This window comes from Catharus ustulatus, chromosome 2 (assembly GCF_009819885.2).
Source record: "Catharus ustulatus isolate bCatUst1 chromosome 2, bCatUst1.pri.v2, whole genome shotgun sequence".
Taxonomy (NCBI): Eukaryota; Metazoa; Chordata; class Aves; order Passeriformes; family Turdidae; genus Catharus; species Catharus ustulatus.
The window spans coordinates 50,946,148-50,970,891 of record NC_046222.1 but is presented as its reverse complement, the minus strand read 5'-3'; the positions used below and the strand labels follow the sequence as shown (position 1 = coordinate 50,970,891).

The window sequence follows — 24,744 nt, the reverse complement described above, 5'->3', positions numbered from 1 at the left end:
AGTAGAGACCCCCTAATGCTCTTCCCAACAAGTAGCCAACAACTTAGAGCGGGTACTGTTACAGACATATCCTGTCTGCTCACCAAATGTTCTTTTTGGATCATGTGGATTCATTCTTCAAAGTATACATTTCATCATCTGCTACATTTTTAAGATAAAAAGGAAGATAGTATAAAATCAGTTCTGTAAGCATAAAAACTTAAGCCCAGAAGTGGTTAAAAATAGACTAAGGTGGGCATAATTAGTACCTAATAAAAAAGTTAGAAGTCACATTTATGAAACTCAACACTTCACTCAGCCATACAGTTAGCTGCCCTCAAAGACTAACAACCAGACCAATTCACAAGTATCTAAGTTGTTTACATAATTAAAAGAATAAGATGTAAAGTCAAAAAAATATATTTTATCCCTTCAAGAACAGGAAAGTAAAATAAAATGCTGGTTCTGTAACAGTGCAACAACTGCAGCATATTTTGCACGCAGCACAAGTTGCTACATTTAGTGGCACTTAAGTATTATGCAGTAAATACTGAAAGTAAGACAAGTTTCTGATCTGCATAAGCATAATCACATCATTATTACCAGAGTTGCTAAGCTACTGCATTCTGAATAATACCAATTCAATTTTAGCACTTCCCTTACTAGCCTTAATACATGTCAATGTCCTGCTTTACATCTTGCTAACGAAGCAATCACTGAAGCCAAGTATTTAATGTAGTTGCCAGTAGGCTTGGACCACGTTCAATCTGACCAGTCGTTCTCATCAAACTCGGAGTCGTCGTCGGAATCGCTGTACTCCACAGCAATGCGCCTCGACAGGATGGTGGCCACGTCATTGCCAACGGGCTCGCGCTTTGCCTCCTGCTCACGCTGCTCCTGCACCTTCTTCAGCTGAATTCCTGCAGAGACAATTACTCTCAGACAAAGCTTTCCAGGCAAGAGATTTCATATTTGACACTGTTATTGGTGAGTCTGTTGTATTCCCACAAAATACTTAGGAGGAGGGAAAAAACATGAGCATTGAGATAAGAGAGCCTCCTTGAGCAAGGAAGAGGCAAAGACAAAACAGGCAGATGGGAAATAATTCTCAGAGATTGAATACTTCTGGACTTCTAAAACTGTCAACAATATTTTGAAGCTAAATATTCAAGACTGTATAGGTCATTTTGATGCAAAATGAAAGTTTTCAAAACTATATTTAGAAACAATATTAGACCTACAGCTCCATATTGTAAGTGAGGTCAGGAAGAGCTGTGAGTCACTGGTTAAAAAAAATCAGTGGGCTGAAGCCTGGTATTGGGTAATTCAGTTCTTCTGAACAGAAGCAAAAAAATCCATGTACATCTACTGGCACTTTACATAATGAACACGAGTGCTGGATTCATTAGATTAGGTCCACACAAACACTAAAACACGCTTAACAAAGCTGTGCATCTTTAGCTGTTAGATAATGATCCAACCTGATGGCTGATAAATGTCAGAACAGGTGTGTGATACTTGTGGTTAATGAAATCTGCCCAGCTGGGAAAAGAAGCTATAAACTCATTTCAGTGGAAAACACTGTGCTCTCACTGGAAAACAAGGAATACCTAAATCTCAGTGTGCACTTACCCATCCTGATGGCAGCCAGAAGATCACTCCGTGCATCACTCATCGGTGCCTGCTTTGCCTCTGACACTGCAGGAGCATGCATGGGGGAGGAAGAGAGGGATGCACCTGCAGCAGGAGGGCCTGGAGGGGGAGGAGGTGGGCCGGGAGGAGGAGGAGCAGTGACAACAAGCCCACCAGAAGGAGGAGGATGAGTAGCTGCATATGTAGAGCCAGTCACCAGTCCGGAATGGGAAGGTGGCACAGGAAGCTGAAGGGGACTAACAAATGCAGTTTGTGCTGAAGGAATCATAGGGGGAGGAGGAGGAGGGGGAGGACCTGTAGGATTGTAATAATCCACCATCTGAGCTGGGAGCATCCTATATAAAACAGAACAAAAACATATAATGCATTCAAAGTTAGAACTTAACAAAATTATTGCCCCTTAAACTACACTTCTCCAACCTCAGGTAAAACAAAAATTAAAAGCAATTTAAACTGGTGATTTAAATATGAAAGTGCTTATACATGTAAGAATTGTGAAAGATTGCTGATATATTGAGATTTAAGACAAATATTAAAGTTAAAAGCAATGTCCTTTCAGCACTCTACAAAGTGAGCTTTATATCTTAATTCTCCTGCCCAGTTAAGTATAAAGCTGCATTTTTTATTAAACATCTACTCTGCGGGAATGTTAAGTGCAAAGTCTTTGATGAAAAAGGGACTAAGGAAACTGCAGACTATACCCTTCAATTCCATAGAAGGTCAAGAGGTAATAGAGGACACAGACATATAGAACAATAAAAAGTATGAAAGAAAAGATTCATTTAAAGGTAAATGTATCTCATGTGCTTCTTTGGTAAAATTTATCAGTTTAAATACCACTTAATTAAGTTGATTGATTCTTTAAATAGGAGGCATAGGGAAGAGCTAATTTCTTTGTTAAAATGTCATTGAAAGAAATCTTAATCAGAAAAAAAAAGAGAATTTATAAGAGTTATGAAGTAGGTAAAGAACTAGATACAGGAGATAGGAGTTGAAGCCAAGTGGGTGGTGGCATTGAGTGACACCAGTGTATGACAACTGTGACACCCTAACAACGGTCATGGACCTGAGGACTAAGCACAGTAATGCCTTACACGCTGGAAACACAGAAAGGGCAGGCTGGAGCAGTCACTCCTAACTGGGTCATCTGCAGCACGATAGCCATGAATCAGGCAAATGCTATCCCAGGATGCCTCAAGCAAGGATGACAAACCTTGGCTTGCATAGTAGAAAACACAACACAGACAAGAATGACTACAACTTTCCTGGCATTACAACTTGAAAGTTTAAGCTATTTACACAAAAGAACAGACAGACTCATTAGAAAACAGATGTTTTCTTGCTACAGAAAACCAGAACTCTGGAGCAAGCCTTCCTTCAGAATTCATTCAGGCAAAAAATCTACACAGGTGTTTGATAAATCTGTGCCTTGAATTAAAAAGTGGCATTCCTCCTGTGGTAGTATGGAATTTGTGTCTGAGGAGACCTCTTCCAATTCTGTCATAAGCTTCTCTTAAAAAGGCATTTCAGGGATGCAACAAAGACTGCCAGATTAATCACAATCAAAAATAATCTTTCTGCACATTTCCTGAAATTTAAAATATTATCCAAATTATCCTTTCCACTTTAAAGGAAAATTATCCCTTCTTCAATATTGTATTAGCACCCTTAATATTTTACAGTCATACTGACTTCACCAATACACACTTTATTCAATACAAACTTCATCATTTCTGCTTTCATTATTTCTTCACTTAAGTGTAGTTCATACAAATTTTCTTCTGTCCTCCCCAAGGAGGTAACTAATGTATTTGGGGTCTTTTTCTTTGATGCATTACACATTACATGGTCATGATAAAACATGCATTCCTCTGGTTTTGCCAAGAATCCACTAGAATGAATCAGATTTACCCATATTCTGCTGGTACCACAGGTACTGAGCTGTGCTGGCCATCTGAAGGCTGGGGTGGAGGTGGAGGCGGTTGCTGAGGTCTGTTTAAAGTGGCGTGCCGTACAGTGGTGGAGGGTGGTCTGTATTCATGCTCATGGCTTTGGGATGCTGCCATGTACTGTGGACCATCTCCTGCTCCATAGGAAGGCATTGCTATCTGCTGATGGAGGGAATGATTCGGAGTAGCAGGATAAGAATAATCTGTAACGTCAGATGCATGGGACCTAAAATTAAAGTAAATTGATGCAGAAGAACAGATTATGTGAGTGTAACAGGGCATTATCTATATAACTAACAAAACAAGCTAAAAAGAATACAATCAGCATTATTTTTCTTGCAAGAGGATTCCCCGATTTATTAAGCACCACTCCCTTTTAAGTCCACAGAAAGCACAAGAATTTTAGTAGCCATAAGGAAGCTTATGGTTTTTTGACCATGATTTTGACATCCATTGTTTGAAATGATAATACTTACCAGCTTGCCTCAAGTTAACAAGCAGAAAAAGAAAAGCAATACTGCAAGCACTTGCAATTATGCAGAAGAATGTATTTTACCAACGCAGAGAAAACCAATTTCAAAAGTTAGAAAATGCTTTTTATTTGTTTGCACAATTATTTTTGTTGGAAAGGCTTAAAAACTGGGAAATGTAAGTATTAGTTGAGCAGAGAGTTCATAAAGATACAAAGTCTAGGATGCTCTGTCAAATAAGCCCAAGAGAGGGAGCAAAAGGATCTTTTCATCCCATTACTGTGAAGACTTGTTTTAGTAATGAACAATGGTGCAGCCTGGCTTTTAGTGAACACAGTGAACTGATGCACTTATCTGTGAGACTGGAAGCAAGGTAAGCAACAAAAAGCCAGGGCTTTGAGCAAAACAAAATAACAAACCCTTTGGGCATTTTGTCTTCTTTCATGCTTCCTGCCTGTTCCATTTTCTTTGCGTCACTCATGAACTCAATGCCCATTTTCCTTCTCTCCCACTCTTCTTTTCTTGTTCTTACTTTTCTCACATTAATTTGCTGGTTTCTGTTTGGATTCAGCTTGTGTTTCTCTCTCTAAAGTACAATAAGTATAACAAATACATTGTAAATTGCCAGAGACCAAACACTTGGATGTCAACATTTAATGCTTAGGACTTAAAATTAGAAAACGAGAAGAAATATGACCATTTTTTCTTTTACTTTAGCAGTAGAAGAAAAACCACAGTATAACCACATACACTTCTTTGGGACCTGACTTACAAAATACTGCTCATGCAGTAGCTGGCAGCATGAAAATGTCTCTCAAACCAGTACATATTTCTATATGTATGGGTTTTTTACAGCTTAGGACTACTCCAAGGTGAAAAAATAAAGCCGTCTTTCCACCTCACTAGCATTCTCAGAATTACCCCTTCAGAGATGTAAAACAGATTTCAGGACTCAACCTCAAGTATTTGATTCACTGAAATGTAAAATACTCCATAATTTACAAAATATAGAAGGCTTATGTAAGTACACGTTATCTGTCACACAAACAACATCAAAAATCCAACACAGATAGGCGTCCTACAATTTCTGCTTAAAAAAAATCCCACAGGTTGCAAATACCACAGATATCTGCAAGCAGCCAAAGACATGTTGACATTGCTGGGAGATAAAAACAAATCATGTCATTATGATACTTTAAACTCAGGAATCCTGGAAGCAAGTTGTTAAATCTGAAAAAAAAAAAGACTCAGAAAGTGTGAAACAGAACTCTTGATTAAAAACTCCATACCTTTTGCTAGATTGACCTATGTAAAACTTTGTCAGTCTGCAGTGTTTCACTAAGACTAACAGGAGACAAAGTTTTGCATTAGAAACTGTGAAATAAAACCAACCAAACAACAGGTTTTTGACAGGGAGGGAGTATAAATACATTACTGAAAGACCATCAGCAATATCAAATAGTATGTTTCAACTACAAGTTCATTACTTTTCACAAAGACCACGTTACAAAGTTCTGAGCAGATTTTTTTCTTTTAAATTAATCTCCACTGGACAGCGGACTACATGTATCAGTCCACACTCCTGCAGTGGTAGCTGTCTCCTCAACCTAGCCATTCAACAATTTAACTTTTTTTCCAGTGGATTCTATTTATTTCTATGTTTATTGCTAGCACATAATCACAACAGATATTGGAAATAAAGTAAGTGGGAAAATCATCTGGTGAGATCAGCTTAGTGTAAAAACTAAGACTTCAATGCACATCAGGTAACTCCCACTGAGCTCAAAGGAATCTCAGTCAGTGAAGATGAATTCTGCTACGTATCACTTAGCAGAGATTTTTGTTATTTCAAGCAATAACATCTCATCTGGTTTTGTAGCTTGCTTTTCAGACTACTCTAACATCAAAAAGCTGAACTCTTCTCCCACTGAAGCATTCTTTACAGGCAAAAGTATTCTTGACTGAGTAGATCACAGAAAAATATTTATTAAGCTACCAGCAGAGCACCAAACAACAAACTAGACACTAAGGAAGAGCTACTGACATTATCTAGTAGAGGCTTAAATGCTTTGTAACTACAGCTACTGAAGGTCAAATATAAAGCATACAGCAAACATTTCTTTCTCTGCAATACATAACTTTATGTTGACACAATGCTCATGTGAAGCTGAGGAAGAAAAAAACCATTACAGAACATGTTATGTCATTTATGCTTTAGAATAAATTTGAAAAGAATGTTTTAAACTGTATGTTTTGTCTAACTATTCCCATCCTGTAAAAACACCTAATTCTACTCAGTATTGCTGAACATACAACTATGGTATAACAAACAGCTTTGCTGTGAACAGACCTAGTATCTGGGGACAGTGATCCCTCGGAAGATGCTCCATGGTACACACTTTGAGACAACCTGTTGTCAGGTCTAAGCTCTTTGTCATATGCCATCATATTCCACTCCTGGCGTCTGTTCCTGGCTTTTCTAACCTTTTTCACCTCACGGGTGGTGCCATCTATACGCTTTTGCTCCTAATGTCCAAACAAAAGAAATAAAGCATGCAAAGAGAGAGAAAAAAAGGAAAGGAAAAAAAGCTGGTTAAAATGCAGTTAGAGTGCATGAAAATAAGACCAGATTTACAGATGAAGCCAAGTCTTCATAAAATTTCTCTGCACTGAAATAAGAATATCTTCTTATGCTAGGAACCTCATTAGTAGCAGGACTCTTGATTTGCCTTTGTTCTGTAAGGATGCGTGAGCTACTTTGTTCTGTAAGGATGCATGTGATGCCAACCTCCTGGTTTTCCTAATAGAGAACATCTGACCAATTTTGAAAGCCAGAAAGTTGAACTTCTTCTGACATCATGTCTTTTATTTAGACCACCCTGAAGCACTTGAAATTTTCATCTCCTGAATATCAGACTTCTGAGAATGTTAAATAAGCTCAGGGCTATTCTGGTTATTCATTATGGTCACTATCAACAGGGCCTGGAGAAGTATGAAGAAACTGGACAGTCATTCCTATTCCATAGTCTATGTGAAATTATTTCTGTTTGTTTTACCTTTCTCTCCCTTCTTAGATCTAATTAACTACCAAAAATCCTCCTAGTTTCTCCTCCTTGTCGTTTTCCATTCTGATATAAAAACGAATTGCACTAATTCTCTATGCAGTGAGTCAGTAATACTCAGGCCAGTAGAATATTACAGCTTGATAGGTTCATGACAAACTTGGCTGCTCATATCTTTCAACATAACATCAGTATCTCCTAATATTGGGACACAATGCTTTCATACCTTGGAAATGTACTCACCTACTTCTGACTACTCAGTATGAATATAAAAATCATTCTGGTGCTTCATCACAAAAAATTGAACAAGATTGCTCATTTCAGACTGAGAAGGGTTTGCTACTCCTTTTCTCAATATTCATGAGAGCATAGGGGGTTTTTTTCAGTCAGCTCTAGATCCCACACCTTAGAATACATGTTTTATCTATTAGTTGGTTGGCATTAGGCTTTTGGCTGCTAGAAAAATAGTTTCTCAGGAAAGAATTATATTGCTATTCTGAGAATGCAGTTAATGAATTGTATTGGGAGAAGAGCTTGGTCAAATTCAGGTAGGAAAGGCTTTTAACTGGGGACTCTAGACCCACAAAATAAGGGATATTAGTCAGAAAGCCATCTCAACAAAAAGTTCATCACAGATGAACACAAGTTTTTTACTCCAACTGTCAAACAGCACTGAGGAAATAATTCTAAAATAATGTGTTAGCATTACATAACTAACAAAAAACTATCAAATTGCTTACTTGCCCTTGTTTTGGATCTCTTGCTTGCTCATGTATGTTTGCATGAGAGACCTGCCAACCCTGCTAACACTGAGAATGACAGAAAAGACTACTTGAAGTTCAACACACAAATGTTTTGACAACTCTTGCTCATTTCTACAGTAAACAGATTTTTGGTCTGATTTATGTTAAATAACAATGATCATCTCAGCCCTTAATCAGTTCTTCCAAAATATGTTTCCTCCACAAACCTTTCAGAGTTACACCAATTTTATGACTGATAACCACTTTTTCACATCAGATTCTGCCAATACAGGATTTGAAGCAGAAAGGACATACTTTATTTTAAATATATAAAGTTTTACTAATTATCATGGTTGAATATATGCTTATTAAAAGCTTTTCATCTTTTTCAATTACTTGCTGCAAATGTTTCGGATTTTTTTAATTTTTGACTTTCATCCCAAATCATTTATTAAGATTTTATTACCTGAATCATGTTATATTTCAGAAGAAAGTCCAAGTACACCTTTTCACTGAAAACACTTAGTTTTGTCTTCTTTCAGAACAATAATTTTCTCATGTGGAGGTCACAACTACATATTTCTTGCAAGATTCTAAATAAAATAAATATCCACCTTTTGACCAATATATGATACTACTGAGAAGAAAATCATTTTGATACAATTCCTATACAACAAGTGCTTATATGACTGCTTACAGTTACTGCTTACTATTTAGAAGTTTAGTTTTAAAGAGATGCCTTTTTTGGAATGGAAAGGTAAATATATCTGAATGTATAAACAACAAACACAAAGCTTCAGCTGGTTTTAATTGGATCAGATTTCAACCGCACAGGTTGTTCCACACCAGCATCTGTAAGCATGCTAATAAATAAATACACTTGAATCCTTTTTACTCAAGCAGTACTAAACCCTACTGGTAGTAATATTTTGATTAAATATTATATCAATACATCTCTAAAACATTAAATTGTCTTCCAAAACAGTGGGACAGCCCTATTCCTAGCAGCTGACAAAGTTACATATACCTCTAAAAATAGTTTTAAGTTGTTCCTGTAGCAGTTTCATTCCCTTGACAATGGGTGACAGCTCTAGCTTTACTACCCACGGCAAAGATGACAGAGCTGAAGGGGAGCTGAAGCCTTTCTAGATAATTAGAGCAGGAAATATTTCTCAGAAAATTAAAGTAATATTAAGAGGAGTTACTTTTTTTTTAACTAACTGTAATAGAAGCTGTGGCAGACAAGTTGGGGCTGTAGATTAAGACAGGAAACAGGTACATCATTCATGTTGGCAGGAAATTATTTCAGCAAACACAAACCATTAGAGCCTTAAAACAGGGCTGAGTTAATAGTAAGTTTGATATTTGCATCAAGAATTAGCAAAGCATATTTCAAGCATCTTAATAAAGAATTAAGGGCTAGTAATAAAAAGTACTTGCAATACTTTCAAAAAAACTGGAAGCACAAGCCTAGAGTATTTTCCTGACCACAAATTTATTAAATCCTATCAAAACAAAAGTCATCAAGAATCATTTCTGAAATATAACCTTCCAATTTTAAAATTTTACTTGTTTAAATAGCTAATTATTTTCAGATAAAAGGCTGAACAATAAAGAGCAAATTAGAACCTTACGTTGTTTAATCACAACTGCCTCCTCTACAGTAACTCAATTTAGAATACTACCAATACATACCAAGTCAAAACTACACTGAACTCTCAGACACTGATCTACAGAAAGTAAAAAAAATAAACTACACAGACTTTAAACTTAGATAATTAAAATTACAGTTTTCTTCAGAAAAAAGTTCCCTTGGAAGAGCCAAATCAGAGGTAGCCTGTTAGATATTTTAAATTAAATTGTATACAGAAACAAAAAGCATGGTATCTGAGGCATGAAAATTAAACTCCTCAGAAACCTCCTGCTGTAACAGCTCAAGCACTTCAGGCAAATTACCAAAATAATACTGAAAACTGATTCTCTGGTGCAGGGACTACTCTTTAACATCACCAAGCACCTGAAAAATTGAGGCTAAAAACTAGCTGTGTTTGGTCAGCTGAGTAGATGGCATTTGGATGTCTGGCTTGTGCTTTGCTAAACAATACATGTTTATTTCACCTGAGCAGTTTCTCAACCACTATCAAGTTTTGTGCTTCTGTAGAGTATAAATTGACTAAAGAATTCTCATTTAATAGATTGAAAATTTAAATTCAGCTATCAAACTGTTAATAAATGCTCTGGATTCATTCCTGGTTACTGCTACCACAAGGACAAGAATAAAAGAAAACATTTAGTTCAGCAACCTGTGGAACAAAGTGTGCCTGGGAGACATCTCACCCAAACCATTCTACTCTCTTAAAGGACCCAGCCACGAAATGCTTGAAAAGCATCTTCTGGAAAGCTAAACCTGAGATTTTGCCCCATCACAAAGTGAACTTTATCCATGCTACCTCAAGTCTATGTTGCTCTCTTCTTAGTTAGACTTGGCATATATTTAATCAAATCAAATAGCACTGCAGCTAGAATTTGTCAAGGAGTATTTCTGTGAGGTATGGCTATAATTTTACATGATTGGAATTGAGCATATTTACATTTGTAGACTGTTAAAAGACAATTAAAATCTTCAAAAAATATACCATGGATGGAAATAAGCAGGATGTGCTGCCTGAGTTAAAGTCTAAAAGTAACTTATATATATAAGTAGTTTTGTGAAAGTCGTTCTAAAGGAATAAAGAAATGTTCAAGTGATTTTATAAATTCTTATAAAAGCATCTGTATTTTTTCCTTTAAAATCAGAATGGAAAAAAAGGGAAATTGGAAAGGAAAAAACTCTAATTATAATTCCTTTCCTCTCCCACTACAATGTTTTTTTCTGGAGCTCAACAGGGACATTTTTCTGGGTACCAATAAGCAGATACTGGCAAAGGATTCAAGAAAGCATCTTGGAAAATAACCACAGCACTCTTAAAATTCAATTTGCTGCCTTCTTAAAATAGACAGGATAAGCTATAAAAATGGAATGTACTGAATCTACAGCCACACAAAGAGGAACAATCTTTCCACGCACACAAACTACGTATGATGTGGCTGCTTTTATGCGCTATTATGACTTCTCCTTTTACCTTTTGTCTCCTCTTTTCTTTTCGCTTATCTTCAGTATCTTGTAACATTTTTTCTTTCCAAAGATCAAAAAAATAGGAAGGATCAGTATAAAACTTCAATCCATCCTTCTTGTCATCCCTGGAAAAACAGCAGAAAAAAAGCTAAAAATACATGAATTAGTATGCTTTAAATCCAGAAAACTTACCTTTGATGATCATCCAAGCCTCAAGCATATCAATAACAAACCTACCTAACTGGATGTCGACAAATACCACCACTGTCTGCAGCAGCAGCAAAACCACATCTTTTGGTCATAAATCCTACACATTTACCTTCCAATTAAACATTCTTAAAAATTAAATACACTGCAAATGCTTTGCTATACCATTCTTTAAAAATAAATCAATTATTTATTGCAGATTGAGTTTTATCAGTCTTGAAAAATCAAATCTCAATATAGCTTTTCCCTTCTGCTATAATTACTCTCTGCATACAACCAGGAAATAAAGGGCAAAGTACAAGACGGTAAACAATCAGTATTTCCTTACCTATAAGGTGAAAGAATATTCAGAGGTGGTGGTTTGTCACTTTGGTTATAAATATCAGCCACCGGGTTTGGAATGCTGTTCTTTGAAACTACTTGCTGGTCTTGAACTGTTGAGCTCTTGAATGCTTTTTTCATGTTGATATCCTGTAAGGATACTGTAAGAAACAGAAGTACATTTACCACAGGTCTGAAACAAATGAAAGTGGATACACAACATCCATTTTTCACTAATTATTTGAACTCTTTTCAGCAAGTTAACAGAAAGACAAGTTTTTACTTAGTGGATAATCCAGATATTTAAGCACAAAGGCATAACATGGTAAGCATTACCATATTAACACTGATTTAAGTCTCACCTGGTCCAGAACCTCACTTAAAATAATGGGACTATGGAATGTATCTTGGAATTTGATCCAAGAATGCTGTCACGTGCAGTTGTCCAACTATTTCCCCTTTTTATAAGGCTTGTCCTGGAGTTCTAACAGCAGAAAGACTGGCTTCAAGACTGAAACACAAGGTCTGCTATTCCTCTGACATGGTGTGTTTTATAATTGCACAGGGTATCAATACACATTCTAGCCCATTCTAAGCATAATTAAATTACAGTTGCAACAACCTCCTGTGAGAGGCAGAGTTCCACTTATTTTTCTCTCTTGCAACTCCCATGCCTTCCCATATAACTAAACACTCCTTGCTCTTAAGTTTTGATCACGTCTCTACAGAGAAAAACACTTGCACTCTCATACTTTACTTTCATCTTTTCACATACACAGCTCTGGGGAAAACACCACCAGGCTTTTCATTCTTTCTTTTCAAAGGAAAGACTGATGCCGGTTTTAATTCTTCCTGCCACTTTAATAAAGACTTTCTTTTAATACAAGTTTTCATGAGATGCAGCAATCACCATTAAAGAAGATCCACTTAAAGGCTAATCGCAATTTAAAAGTGGCAGTAAGCTCTTGATATCATCTTCTACCCCAAAGCACCTTGAAATACAGGTTTTAGACTGCAGTTGAAGAGAATGTTGAAGTCTTCACTGGGTTGTCTACAATGACACTGCATAATTTTTGAAAGAACTTTCTATTCAAACCTTCCTGTAAGCATAAGGTATTTCAGGCAGATTTAGATGTATATATCTGAATTGTTTCATTCTTGTTTGATGGAAGAGATTCAAAGGAATAAAAATATATTCTTCTGGAGATATTTAGAATAAGTTATTTATATAGTTTTGAAAACTAAACCTCAATTTTTAGAAAATGTTTTTCCAACTGCAGTTTTTTATATATAAAATATATTTTTTATACACTGTATTAATTATAGCTACGAATATAAGAAATCACTGATGCAATCAAATCTGAGGGAATTTTAAAACAACCTTGCAACTGACATTTTGCCTAAATGCCAAAGCTATTCAGAAACATACTATTTCTGACAGCACAATTAATTATTATGAAGACTTCAACTTCTACAGGGAAAGAGCTAATAAAACTTACTACTGACACTAAGGTGACAGCAGTTTGTATATACAGCTTATTAATATGAAGCATGATTAGCAATGCAAGAGTAACAACTGCTGCCAGTTTAAAATAAACACTGATTAAATTCTCAGTCCATACACTAGTTTCCCCTTTCAAAAGATTGCATTTAATTATTCTCCAAACTCTGAAAACTAGCTGGGTGGTACTACATAACACTGATGAGACATTAATGAGGCATTTTAAAAAAGAAAAAATGGGGGAGAACAGTAGCAAAACCAAGATCAGAAATGCATTTCCAAAAGTACAGGATATTAATATCACCTAGTTTGCTCATAGTACCAAAACAATATGCCTCAAAAACTAAGCTAAATAGTAAGCCCAAAGGAGCTTAGTTTATGTTCCCATATAGCTCTTGACTCCTAAAGACAGTAAAATGCAGGTGTTTGTACCAAAAAAAAAATCAGAGTGGTTTGGTTTGGAGGAGACCTTAAAGATTATCTCATTCCAATCCTCCTACCATAGACAAGGTCACCTTTCACTTAACCAGGTTTCTCTGGAGATAGGGCATCTACAGCTTCTTCAAGCAACTATGATAGTCTAACAGTTAATACATTCCAAAACCATAAAAGAATGACACATAATAATTGCCAGACAGTAACCAGCTAAAAAAGGAAGGCTAAATATTACACTATTACACTATTCAATATCAACAGTAAAATTTAATATTGGCACTAATAATTTATATAAACTACAAAAATCTGAACGGCAAGTAAAATACACACACCATATAAATAGCACTATTAAATATATCACAAGTAGCATTAACTGAGTCAGTATTACAGTATTGTACTGATGTAAAAAACTTTTACATTTCAGTAAATGTCAGGAATCATCTAAACAGAAAGTACAGGCATTGGCTGGCTCAGACACGTAGCATGGAGGCCAAGACACACGTTACCAGCTTTTAAAGCTAGATTAAGAAATACTTTATCTACCCAAATAAGTGCTTTCAAACAATATAATGATGTTACTTAAATTTTTTTTTAAACTGTGTATCTATGAAGTGAATGACCAAGCTTATAAGCAATAAATATTCTTAAAGGAAATATACTAGTGAATAGAAGCCCCTAAAGAATTTCACCTTGTTGATCCAAACACAGTACCTTGTTTTGATACAGACTATTATAAAATCTTTGACCACAGAACAGACTAATGTACTAATGTAGTTTGAGACTACCCTACCCTGAAATTAATAGGGACACTCAGTGTGTCAAACCTTTTCCAATATTCTGACTTACTTCCACTAAGATCTATATTTATTCATTTATGATTTACTACATTCACAAACTCAAAGTTTTCCTCGTGAAAAAGGCAGCTTAATAACTCCATTGCTACAGGGGCTTCTTGATTCAAGAATACTTTTACTTGCTCTGCTAAAGTGATTATTCCCAGCTTGCCTTACTGAGACAACAAGATGAAATATCAGCACAGTATTACTTTGAAAAGACAGAGGTTATTGTGCAATTAAATACTGCGGTCTTGTCAACATCACTTCTGGCTCAGTGCTTTCATGCAATTACCTACCCTCTTCCACCGTTGAATCCAGCTGGGTGACTTTGACAGCAAGGCGATCAATTCTGTCTTGGAGGGAATTTGCTCTGATGTAGAAGCTGTTGGCCTCATTAAACAATTCACCAAATATGTCTTCAGCATGCTTGCCTGTGTAAGAAAATAGACAAAGAAATCCCTTTGCTGGTGGCTTACAAAACACAAGACAACTAGTTTCAATATCATGAAGTATAATAAAACACAGTAGCTCTAGGATTACAACAGTGCAGTTTGTCATTCAGCAAAATTTGGGTCAACAAATTTGTACAAAAAAGCCAAAATATACCATAAATTCTGCCTGAAGTCTATTCTTCTGGACATCCTGGTTAGCAGTCTTCTTAAAAACACAGAGAGACTTACAAATTCTAATCCTCATGTAGCTGAACTAGTGCCAACTGACAGACAAACGAGCATTAAAACCTGCCTCTGTGATGAAAAGGCCTAAAGTCACTGCAGTCCATAAAAGCTTCTGAAGTACCTTTTGAAATTAAAATCTTACAATCTATAGTAGGTAAGATTTAATTTTAAGCACAAGCACAGGTCAACATCAAAATTAAAGCAGCGTGAAATAGATAATTCTCCTGCAAGGCAGCCCACTTACCTCTACAAACAGCGACTGCATACACTGCTGTCCCTGAAGCCATTTGAGAGTCAGAGGCCACTGGCCACATTTACCCACGGCCATTTGGACTTGGTACACAACCTTTCCAGCCTCCCTTTCACCTGCTGTATGTTCTCAATCACTGTCAGAGTGGACAGCGCAGTCCATATCACCAAATCACTGAATCAATTAGATTGGAAAAGACCTCTGACATCACTGAGTCCAACCTATGTTCAAACCCTATCACATCAACTAGACCATGATACCAAGTACAACATCCAGTCTTTCTTTAAACATCTCCAATGGATGGTGACTCCACAATCTCCTGGGCAGCCCATTCCAATGTCTAATTGCACTTGCTGTGAATAAATTCCTCCTCATCTCCAACCTAAACTACTTCTGAAGCAGCTTAAGACTTTGTCTTCTCATCTTGTCACTGGTTGCTGCGGAGAAGAGGCTGACCACACCTGGCTACCCCCTCCTTTCAGGCAGTTGTAGAATGATGAGGTGCCCCCAAGCCTCTCCTTCTCCAGGCTAAACACACCCAGCTCCATCAGCTGTTCCTCAGACTTGTGCTCCAGACCCTTAACCAGCTTTGTTGCCCTTCTCTGAATCCACTCCAGCACCTCAATGTCTTTCCTGAACTGAGGAGCCCAGTACTGGACACAGTACTCAAAGTGTGGCCTCACCACTGCCTAGTATAGATTTGTAGCCTCAGGCCCTTCCCTGAAAGGGCTACAGTGGACAGAAGGTGCCACGCGATAAACCAAATCCCTGCTTGCTGCACGGATCATTGTGCACTGTTCTCCCAGAGTTCTCCCAGAGAACTAGGTATATTCATCCACAGTTTGACTGTCTTCATACCCAGTCCACAACTCTCACCTGCTCCAGATCAGTGGTTCTGGATCCCCAGTTTAATAGTTCACCTGCCCCATAACTTCCCCTACAAATTTCAGATTCCACCCAAACTCATTGCTCCCGCTCACTGAACTGATGACCCCTCCTACCCAGATACTATTCCATTTAAGATGTCTCCCTCTGCAATTTCTGCAGCCAAATCTCCTCAAGAAATCCTTGTAAAAATTCCTGCCTTCTCCATTTATCCATGTTTTTTAAACAACAGCAAGCTTTCAAATCTTACTTCTGAATTAAACTCATCTTGTTTTGACCTGTATTCTGAAGAGCAGAAATGGAAGAGAAGAAGTAAAATTATCTAATAGTTGGAGGAATATGGAATATGCATTAACCACCTAAATGACAGGGACTTTGAAAAGAACAGCCCCTACTGATATTTTAAGTTGGGTCCAATAACCAACCTTAACCCTTTGCAAAGAAAAGTAAAAATACAGTGAAAATTTCAGTGTAGATCTCATCCTATGAACATCTGGAGATAATAATTCCATGTAAAAAAATGGCCACAATTAGGAAGCCAACAGGACAATCTGCTTCTCTCTTGGATCACTTACGTGAAGGAAACAACATCTAGACTAATCCATTGTTGGAAAACACTGTTTGTGAATCACAAGAAAAAAAAGTGATTGCCGCTGAATGGAGGACTTTACCAGTAACAGTTTTCAATACCACATGTAAGATCAGCCAATAACTAACACAAAATGTCAAGGTATGTCAGTGTATGCAAGCTCATATATATGTGCTTCATATGTATACGGAAGGTGGATAAGAAAGGTATGCTATATACCTGCTCCTAATCTTCCCCTCCCAAACAAAAGCCACACACAACCACAGAAAAGTTGAAGTTCAAAATCATCTGGTCCAATTCCCGGCTCAAAGCACAATGAGACAGGACTCTGACCAACTGGGTTTTAAATACTTCCAAGGATGGAGGCACCACAACTCCTCTGGGCTACCCATCCCAGTGTTCAACCACCTTCACACTAAAAGTGTTCTCTAAGTGTTCCCAGCAGTTAGCTGAAATTCATTTACAATCCCCACTTGATTTAGTTGCTCCAGATGAAGATGTTATTCCAAGCAATGGAAAAAAATAAGCTTTTCAACTCTTCAGCTAAATAAAGCAGTTATTACATTCTTCAGCCACCAGTATTCAGAGCTCAATCAATTTTAATAGATGTTAGTTTATGTTAATATATTGAAATCAGCCTGCTGAGAGGACTGCCACATCCTATGATTAAACACATCACCCCTAGAAAAGTCAAGGAGATGGATGTTTGTCAGTTATCTTTTAGAAGACAAAGCAGGAGAATATTTCTTTTAATATTTGATTTTTTTTCAACACTTGCTAGCCCAGAACATGTGAAAGACACAATGTCAATCTCCTATCTGTGAAAACAGTGACATAGTAAAGCAGGATTGGAAATGCTGTTGCAATTAACATGATGCAGTAAGTTTTAGGAAAAAAAATAATAGTTCAAGTGTTTTCTATGTTGCCATTGTTTAAATTAGATCTTTAACAAAACAGAAACAAGCAGGAAAAAAGTATGCATCTTTCAATTTAAGAGCTCACTTTGGTACTGTAAGACAGTAATTAAAAAACAATAGGTATTGCCATCTCATTTCCCACAGTACCTCTAGCATGATACTTAATGACAAAAAAGCAAACTTTCCAATCCAGCCTGATTCAGCAGTACTAGAGAAGAGAGTGACACAGATGGATGCAATGTGCTCAGGCCTGCTTGAAAACTAGTGAAACTGAGCTAATGGCCAATCTACCCAAGAAAATACTAAGAGCCAAGCTGGTGGATGTTCTCTGCGTGAAAGTCTTCCAAGTCTCCACAGACTACACTTCCTCCACGCTACTTACAGGTACAGGCTGCAATGCTTCCGTGTCGTTCCCTTCTGATAGATTCTCTCCTCCCCAGTGGAGGTGAATCCCCTAGACAAGATTCTGCCTTACATAACAGTGCACAGTTACATACACAATGCTGCTCACTCTGCCTGTGCTTTAAGTCAGCTGGCCGGAAACAAAATCAAATCTGAAAACATAATACAGAGAAAGCTCTCCTGAGAGCACATTCCCTTTGGATAGGAACTTGTTCATGTCTTATGAAAAGAGCAGAGGCAGAAGCAAGCCAAGTTTGTATGCAACAGTACAGACCTGTCAGTTTTTAAAATCCACACTGAACTCACAGTGCAACACTAAAAAACCAGTGTGACTGCAAGATAGACCTGAACTTGTTCACTCTACACCTCAAGCTGCGGGAACACCAACCAGCTCTGATGCTGTCAGCAGGAGGTACTACTTCAGCTCCAGCACAGCTTTTTTCTGTGATAATTTCCTTTTTCCCAGTTGGCTCAAAAGACAGGCAAAGCAAATGCTGTCTGCAGGAAAAAAAACTCTCTGCAAACATGACATATTTTGGACTGTGGATGAGAATTGGTGGCACATTTCACTTGTTAAATACCGTGTATCCATCTGTTAAGACTAAGGACACATCATTTATTTGCACAGATCTTTAACTTGACACTAACAGAACTCCAGGGGCTGCCTACAAAGACTTCAGATGACCCTAGAAATCCACTAAGGGAAAATTGCAGGATATGAATATAAGTAGTCAGTTCCTCAGCAACAATCATAAGAGGATCTACATACACAGTCTGAAGATTAGCCCCAAGACCAAATCTGGATAAATGAAAGCTGCACACATTCCTAGCAAGTCAGACAAGTAAAAAGAAGTGTATTATCCACACTTGGACAATCATTGCGCAATACCAAAATGAGGTCTTACCACATCTTCAGTATAATTAGAACATTAGCCATTTTTCTCATTTTTCCGAAACTCACGGATGTCACTACTAAGCAAATGTCTGAGAAAACAGTAAATGAAACTCAATGACAATGCAAACAAAAATTAACTCTAAATAACAGACAAAATTGTCAGTTGCTGTTCAAGAAAGGTCAGAAGATCACTTGCAAGCTTATCTGAAAATACAAACTCAATGCTTAGCAACAATCAAATTCTACAAATTCTTAGGGCAATAATGATAAAAAAGAAGCTGTTTTGAATATTTGGAGTTCTCAACATCCACCTTAAAAAACCCACAACACACCCTAACTTACATATCCAAAGTAGAAATAACAGTGATCAGAAATACAAAACGGTTTCTATTCATGAAGATCAATTACAGATCAGGAAGCTTTAACCTGGCAAAGAAATCACCAGGAGAAAGGGATAAAGATTTTAAAAAATCACAAATTATTATGGAAATGCACAAGATGAAAGCATCTTTCATTATTTTTTCATCACACTAGAATGAGAAGGCATCAAAAGGAAGAAACAGGTCAACTTCCATTGTGGAACATTCTGCCACAGGGTCATGGGTCAAGAAAAAGGTGCAATCCCTATTTCAAAAGATCTAAGCAATACCACAGATGATAGTTTTACAAATGCTCATTACATAGGATGATTCAGATAGACCTCCAGCTCAGAAAAATCCCTAAATCACTAACTACTGCAAAGAGGAAATGCTGTGTTTCTTGTTCTTTTTACGTAAGCAAAGGTTTTTTCCTATCATCATGAACTGAACACCAGTGGGCCCCATAGTCTGAGCTCCATACAGACTCTCAGTTTTAAAACCATGTCCATTTACAAAGCAAAGCAACTGATGAAGCAGTAATTTCTTTTCTAGGACGAGCGCTATCAGCACAAACAACAGCTGCTGATTGTTCAAGACTGTCTGAAAAACATCTCTTATCCTTTTCATCAAAAATATTGTTCATCTTGTAAACACTCCAGTCATGCTTCTAGAACTGCTAGTGGTGGTGTCACCTGACAGGTGTGGTGTGTAGGCTACACTGTACAGAGCTGATGCTAGCCTACCTCAACAGCAGCCTGCAGGTTTGTTCAGCAAATGGTATCCTTTCAATGTGCCTAATTTCATTCATATGAATTGAGCACAAATATATATAAAAGAGAAGGCTTAAGGAATAGTAGCACACTATGAAAAACTAAAATTTCAGTCAAATGTGTCATTTGATGCCGAGAGGCAGAAGAGTTTGCTGGCTCAATCCTACAGAACTGAAAGGCAAGAACTCAAGTGTTGGTCTTGTTTCTTGCACTAATTGCTCTCACCTTAGAAAATTTCAGGTTTTCTAAGCTCCAGTTTTTTGGTTGGGGCTTTTCTTGGTGGTGTTTGTTTCCCCTGCTTGTTTGTTTTTCTGTCAATTTGTTTTTTGAGTGGGGGGAGGTCTGGGTTGGGCTTTTAATAAACTTCAAAATATAGAAGAGCATAAAGGCAATTAAATAGAATATTATTACAATACATAAGTGGCAATGTCCCATACCATACTTTTGCTATTTAAAATAATCCATGTCAAAGCTTTTCATCTCTTCAGTTTTTCATGATGAATCAAATACTTGCAGGAAGTTACAGATACTTACTTAAGCTGCTTAGCTGGCGTATGATAGCAGCAAGAGTGCTATTCGTTACACATTCCAGTTCACTTGTAATTCCCTCTGGCAGAGCTCCTCGGCAGAGATGCCGTGGTTCAATGTTCCTTTTCACCAAAGGCATGGCTCACAATCTGGAATTTACAAACAAATACGCATGACATTTACAAAAATGAAATTAAGAGCTCTGAATGAGTGTAGCACACATTCTTCTTTTCTCCAAAAAATACCTCACCTTTCTTCTTTTAAAGCCTTGCTTCAGCCTTCCCTCCAATTCTGTACAATTCCTACTGGGGTACTGGAGTTGTGCACTCATGCCAGAGTATGACAGGAACACAGCAGAGCAGCAGAAAATTCAGGCAATACAGGAAATTTAGGCTTTTTGCCTTAGATTTGATGTAAGATTTACTGTATGCACAGACTTGTGCTGCAGTTCCAGAATCACTGGACTTCAGTGCACAGTTGCATTTATAAAAAACTGGCAGTCCCCACAGCAGTGGCAGGAAAGGTCGCTGTCTGGAGCAGGTTGGCATCCTGCCTTGGCAAGCTAGCCACCACCAGATCGACCAAACACTACAGCCCCCAATTATGGCAGACACCGACCTACCCCAGCTCTGACAGTTTTCAGTAAAAAAGATAAATCCATCTGATACGTAAGGGCAAGTGCCTCTCAGAATCAGGCTGTGTGAAGATTGGTTTTCCACAGGTGGTGCTGCACGGCATTCTCCATGGGGTAAGGGAAAGCACTTGAACAGTTTTTGGGAACATACTAGACAGATGCAGGAAGACATTTATCTGAGAAAACTACGATTGTCAGAACTGGTTTTCTTGGCAAAATGAAATAAATGAGGATATCTTGGTTCCAGACCAGGCTAATGGGAGGGGCCAAGACACTGTTATTTGATACCATCTCACATCACTGCCAGGGGCAGGGAAAAGGGATTCCTCTTTCATTTCCATAAAACAGTGCATTCCTCTACTGACACAACAACCTGGCTTTGGTCAAGTCAGGCTCTGCAATGAGCATTTTTGCACGTGAATCACTCTCTCTTTTTACATACTTTCTAATTAAAATTGTTGCTGCTAGTGTTTGTTTACTTATCTCATTGCTGTTTCCAGTAAATTATTCTATCTTAAGCTGTGATCTTTGTCATTTGTGCATCCAGTTCTCCTCTCTGGCCACCCGTGGGCTAGGGGGCAGAGGAGGGGGAGAAGGGGAGAGAGCAAGGGATAGTGTGGTTTGGAAAGTCTCAGAGGGGAGAACTAAACTGTGGAGTACCATTCCTAAACCACGACAGATGGGGTAAACAAATACAAAAAGAGATCTCAAAGCACCACAAAAGGGCACAATGGCATAGAAAACCCTGTCCTGCAGAGAGCAGCTTTGAGAGCAAAGGAAGCCCAAGTGAGACAGAATTCTCCCAAAAGGCAAACAATATAAAACAAAAACATCTAAAGCAGTTTTCTTCAAAACTACATTAACACAACAGTCAACTTGATTACATTTTTAACAACAATTCAATGTCCATGTACTACTAATGAATAACATTCTGTTTAAAACCATGTGGCATGGAAATGTTGTGGAACAAGAAGTCATTATTACCAAGGACATAGTTCATTTGGGAAAGACTTAGCTGAAAATTTATTTTTTACTATACTAAAGTAATTAAAGTAGCCTTTCAATTTCTCTAATTAAAATCACATCAGTAAATTTAAAAATCCTTTTGCCTTTCAAATGTTGCACAGTAATTTTTGTAATGACTTCTGCCTGAAGATTTAAAATATTTTATTCTCAAGAACATTTCTAAAAGCTTAACAACTTTAATGAACAAAAAGCAAACTATTTAACTCTAAGACTATTTCATAACAGGTCAGGAAGGAAAAGGCTCATTACTTCTAAGCAGTAATCTTGAATTATATTGCACGTGTTTCAATTTTAGTATGCCAGAATTTAAGGTTAGCTGAGTTTGCTAAATTTTATGCAACACATCAGAGGGAACAGAGTAACAGTTTCTGTACTTGATTAAAAAACCTTCCTGTTTCTGTTCTACGTTTTTGTATTCCTCTACAAACATACATATTTCAAAATACTGCTTCAAATCCATTGCAGACACTCTTCTGCACCTGATCAAAAATAAGTCAAATCTGGAAATTCACTATTACTGAAGGGCAACATCTAGCACCAATGCTCTGCAAACAGGCTAGTGCATTGGAGCTACGAAATAGAAATCATTATGAGGAATTCTTTCACTATAATGTGAATGAAAAACAGTGAAAACACATTTCATATAAACATAATTTATAGGAAATAAATTAAAAGGAGCACAAATTAGAGTTAAATTTAGTTTCAGTATGACAAGGGCCACCAGAAACAAGCCTGTTTTTCCCATGGCTTTCTGTCTAGCAGTTTCAGAGCTGCTCCTGCCCTCACCTTCTGAAGTACACCCAACTCCCTCACTAGCCCACACAACACACTGGACTCAGTCAGAATCTGGCTGCACACTGACCAGCTAATTGTCTGCTACGTCTTGAAACACCTACCACACTGAGTACAACCAGAATGCCTTCCACCAGGAGCTCTTATTTAAGTCCCTTTTCCACATAATGTTCTTTCTTGCTTGTAAAAGCTAATTTGAGGAAAACATACAACTGCGGTTTGAGCTTTTCATTTTCTTGTCACTTCTTGATGAAATTGCTCCGGTGTGTTGAAGAGCTACCAGGAGAGCGACAGACCAACACAAGAAATCCCATTTCTCTAAAGAGCAGGTTAAAGCACACAACAGGGCTGAGGGGTAGGGGAAAATAAACAACTTTCATATTTGAATGCATGATTTAAATTATTATGTAGCAACCTCATTTCAGTAACAACCTCAGTTTGAAGTTTAATTCCAAAAGGTAAACTGAACACTGATAAGTAAATATATGTAACAAATTAAGCAATCCACTACGGTTCCTGATCAGAGGAAAAGTAAAAAAGAACTTTGCAACTGCAATAAGCTCCTTCTAATTGAAAACCTTTACCTAACTGAATTAAATAATTTAAGACCTTTTCAGATATTAACCCATTACTAAGTAAAAAGCTTGTGTCCTTATTACTAAAGCACAACCACCTTTTTCTTCACCACACGCAATTCAGATTAACTTAATCCTTTCTAAAGAAAATGCATGAGAAGTGAAGCTAAATTAATTTCAAAATCTGTGTAGCAAGAAGTTAGATCAAATGTTAATCAAGACAAAACAGGCCTCTGAATTACAGGGTCTTCATGAGACACAACAGACTAAACAGAGTGTGTTACCAGGAGCAGAAAACAGAAATTTGCAATGGCAATTCCACTTCCTTCCACATTCATCTTCCATCTTTTTTGAGTCACACTCAGTCCCAGTTTCTTCCTAAACAAGATAGTCACTGTGATGTCACTATATTAAGTACACTGGCATTTAGAAATCATATTCAGTTTTACAATAAAGAGATTTAATAACTTATTTTCCCTTCTTCCATGGTTTAACCCTAGCCAACACCAAGCCCCACACAGTTGCTCTCTCTGTCCCCCAACAGCTGGATCAGGGAAAGAATCAAAAGAGTAAAAGATAGAAAACTCATGGGCTGACATTAAGACAGTTTAATAGGGAAAGCAAAAACTGCATATGCAAGAAAAGCACAGCAAGGAATTAATTCACTGCTTCCCACAGGCAGGCAGGTGTTCAGCCATCTCCAGAAGAGCAGGGCATCCATCGGGGACTCAGGAAGTCAAAGTATTGCATGGTCACTCCAAACATCCCCCTCTTCTTCCTCCTTCCTCTCCTTACTTTATACACTGAGCATGATGTCACATTGTCTGGAATATTCCCCTGGTCATTCTGGGTGCCTGATCCAGCTGTGTATCCTCCCAAATCTCGCGAGCACCCACCCCCAGTATTCTCCTTAACAATGTCAAAGTACAATAAGCAGAAAAGGCCGTAGCTCTGTGTCAAGTCCTGCCCAGCCATAACATCTTTAAGTTATCAACCCTGGGTTGAGCATAAATCCAAAACACAGCTCCCTACTAGCCCCATGAAAAAAAAAAGTAACTCTACCCCAGAATAAAACAGAACACCTGCCTTCCACAAATAATTGAGGAGTCTAATGCAAATGAATCATTATTTTCAAAAATTACGTTAGTGCAGGAGATTGTTCCCAATCCTAAAT

At 37.5% G+C, this 24,744-nt stretch overlaps 1 protein-coding gene across 4 annotated transcripts in view; it reads right to left on the bottom strand.

Annotated features, from left to right (window-relative positions):
- Position 1: 1 nt before the first annotated feature.
- LOC116993024 (wiskott-Aldrich syndrome protein family member 3) overlaps positions 2-24,744 on the bottom strand; it is a 62,522-nt gene continuing 37,779 nt past the window's right edge. For 3 of the 4 annotated variants that reach the window (XM_033053255.1, XM_033053254.1, XM_033053256.1), the window contains 8 exons: positions 20,550-20,692; positions 14,568-14,702; positions 11,507-11,660; positions 10,979-11,096; positions 6,402-6,577; positions 3,544-3,807; positions 1,612-1,967; positions 2-899 (listed from right to left, as the gene is read on the bottom strand). In XM_033053255.1, coding sequence (XP_032909146.1) covers positions 742-899; positions 1,612-1,967; positions 3,544-3,807; positions 6,402-6,577; positions 10,979-11,096; positions 11,507-11,660; positions 14,568-14,702; positions 20,550-20,682 — 1,494 coding nt within the window. In that variant the 5' untranslated portion in view covers positions 20,683-20,692 and the 3' untranslated portion in view covers positions 2-741. Of the gene's footprint in view, positions 900-1,611; positions 1,968-3,543; positions 3,808-4,470; positions 4,638-6,401; positions 6,578-10,978; positions 11,097-11,506; positions 11,661-14,567; positions 14,703-20,549; positions 20,693-24,744 lie in introns of all 4 variants that reach the window. The other variant, XM_033053257.1, reaches the window with a different exon arrangement.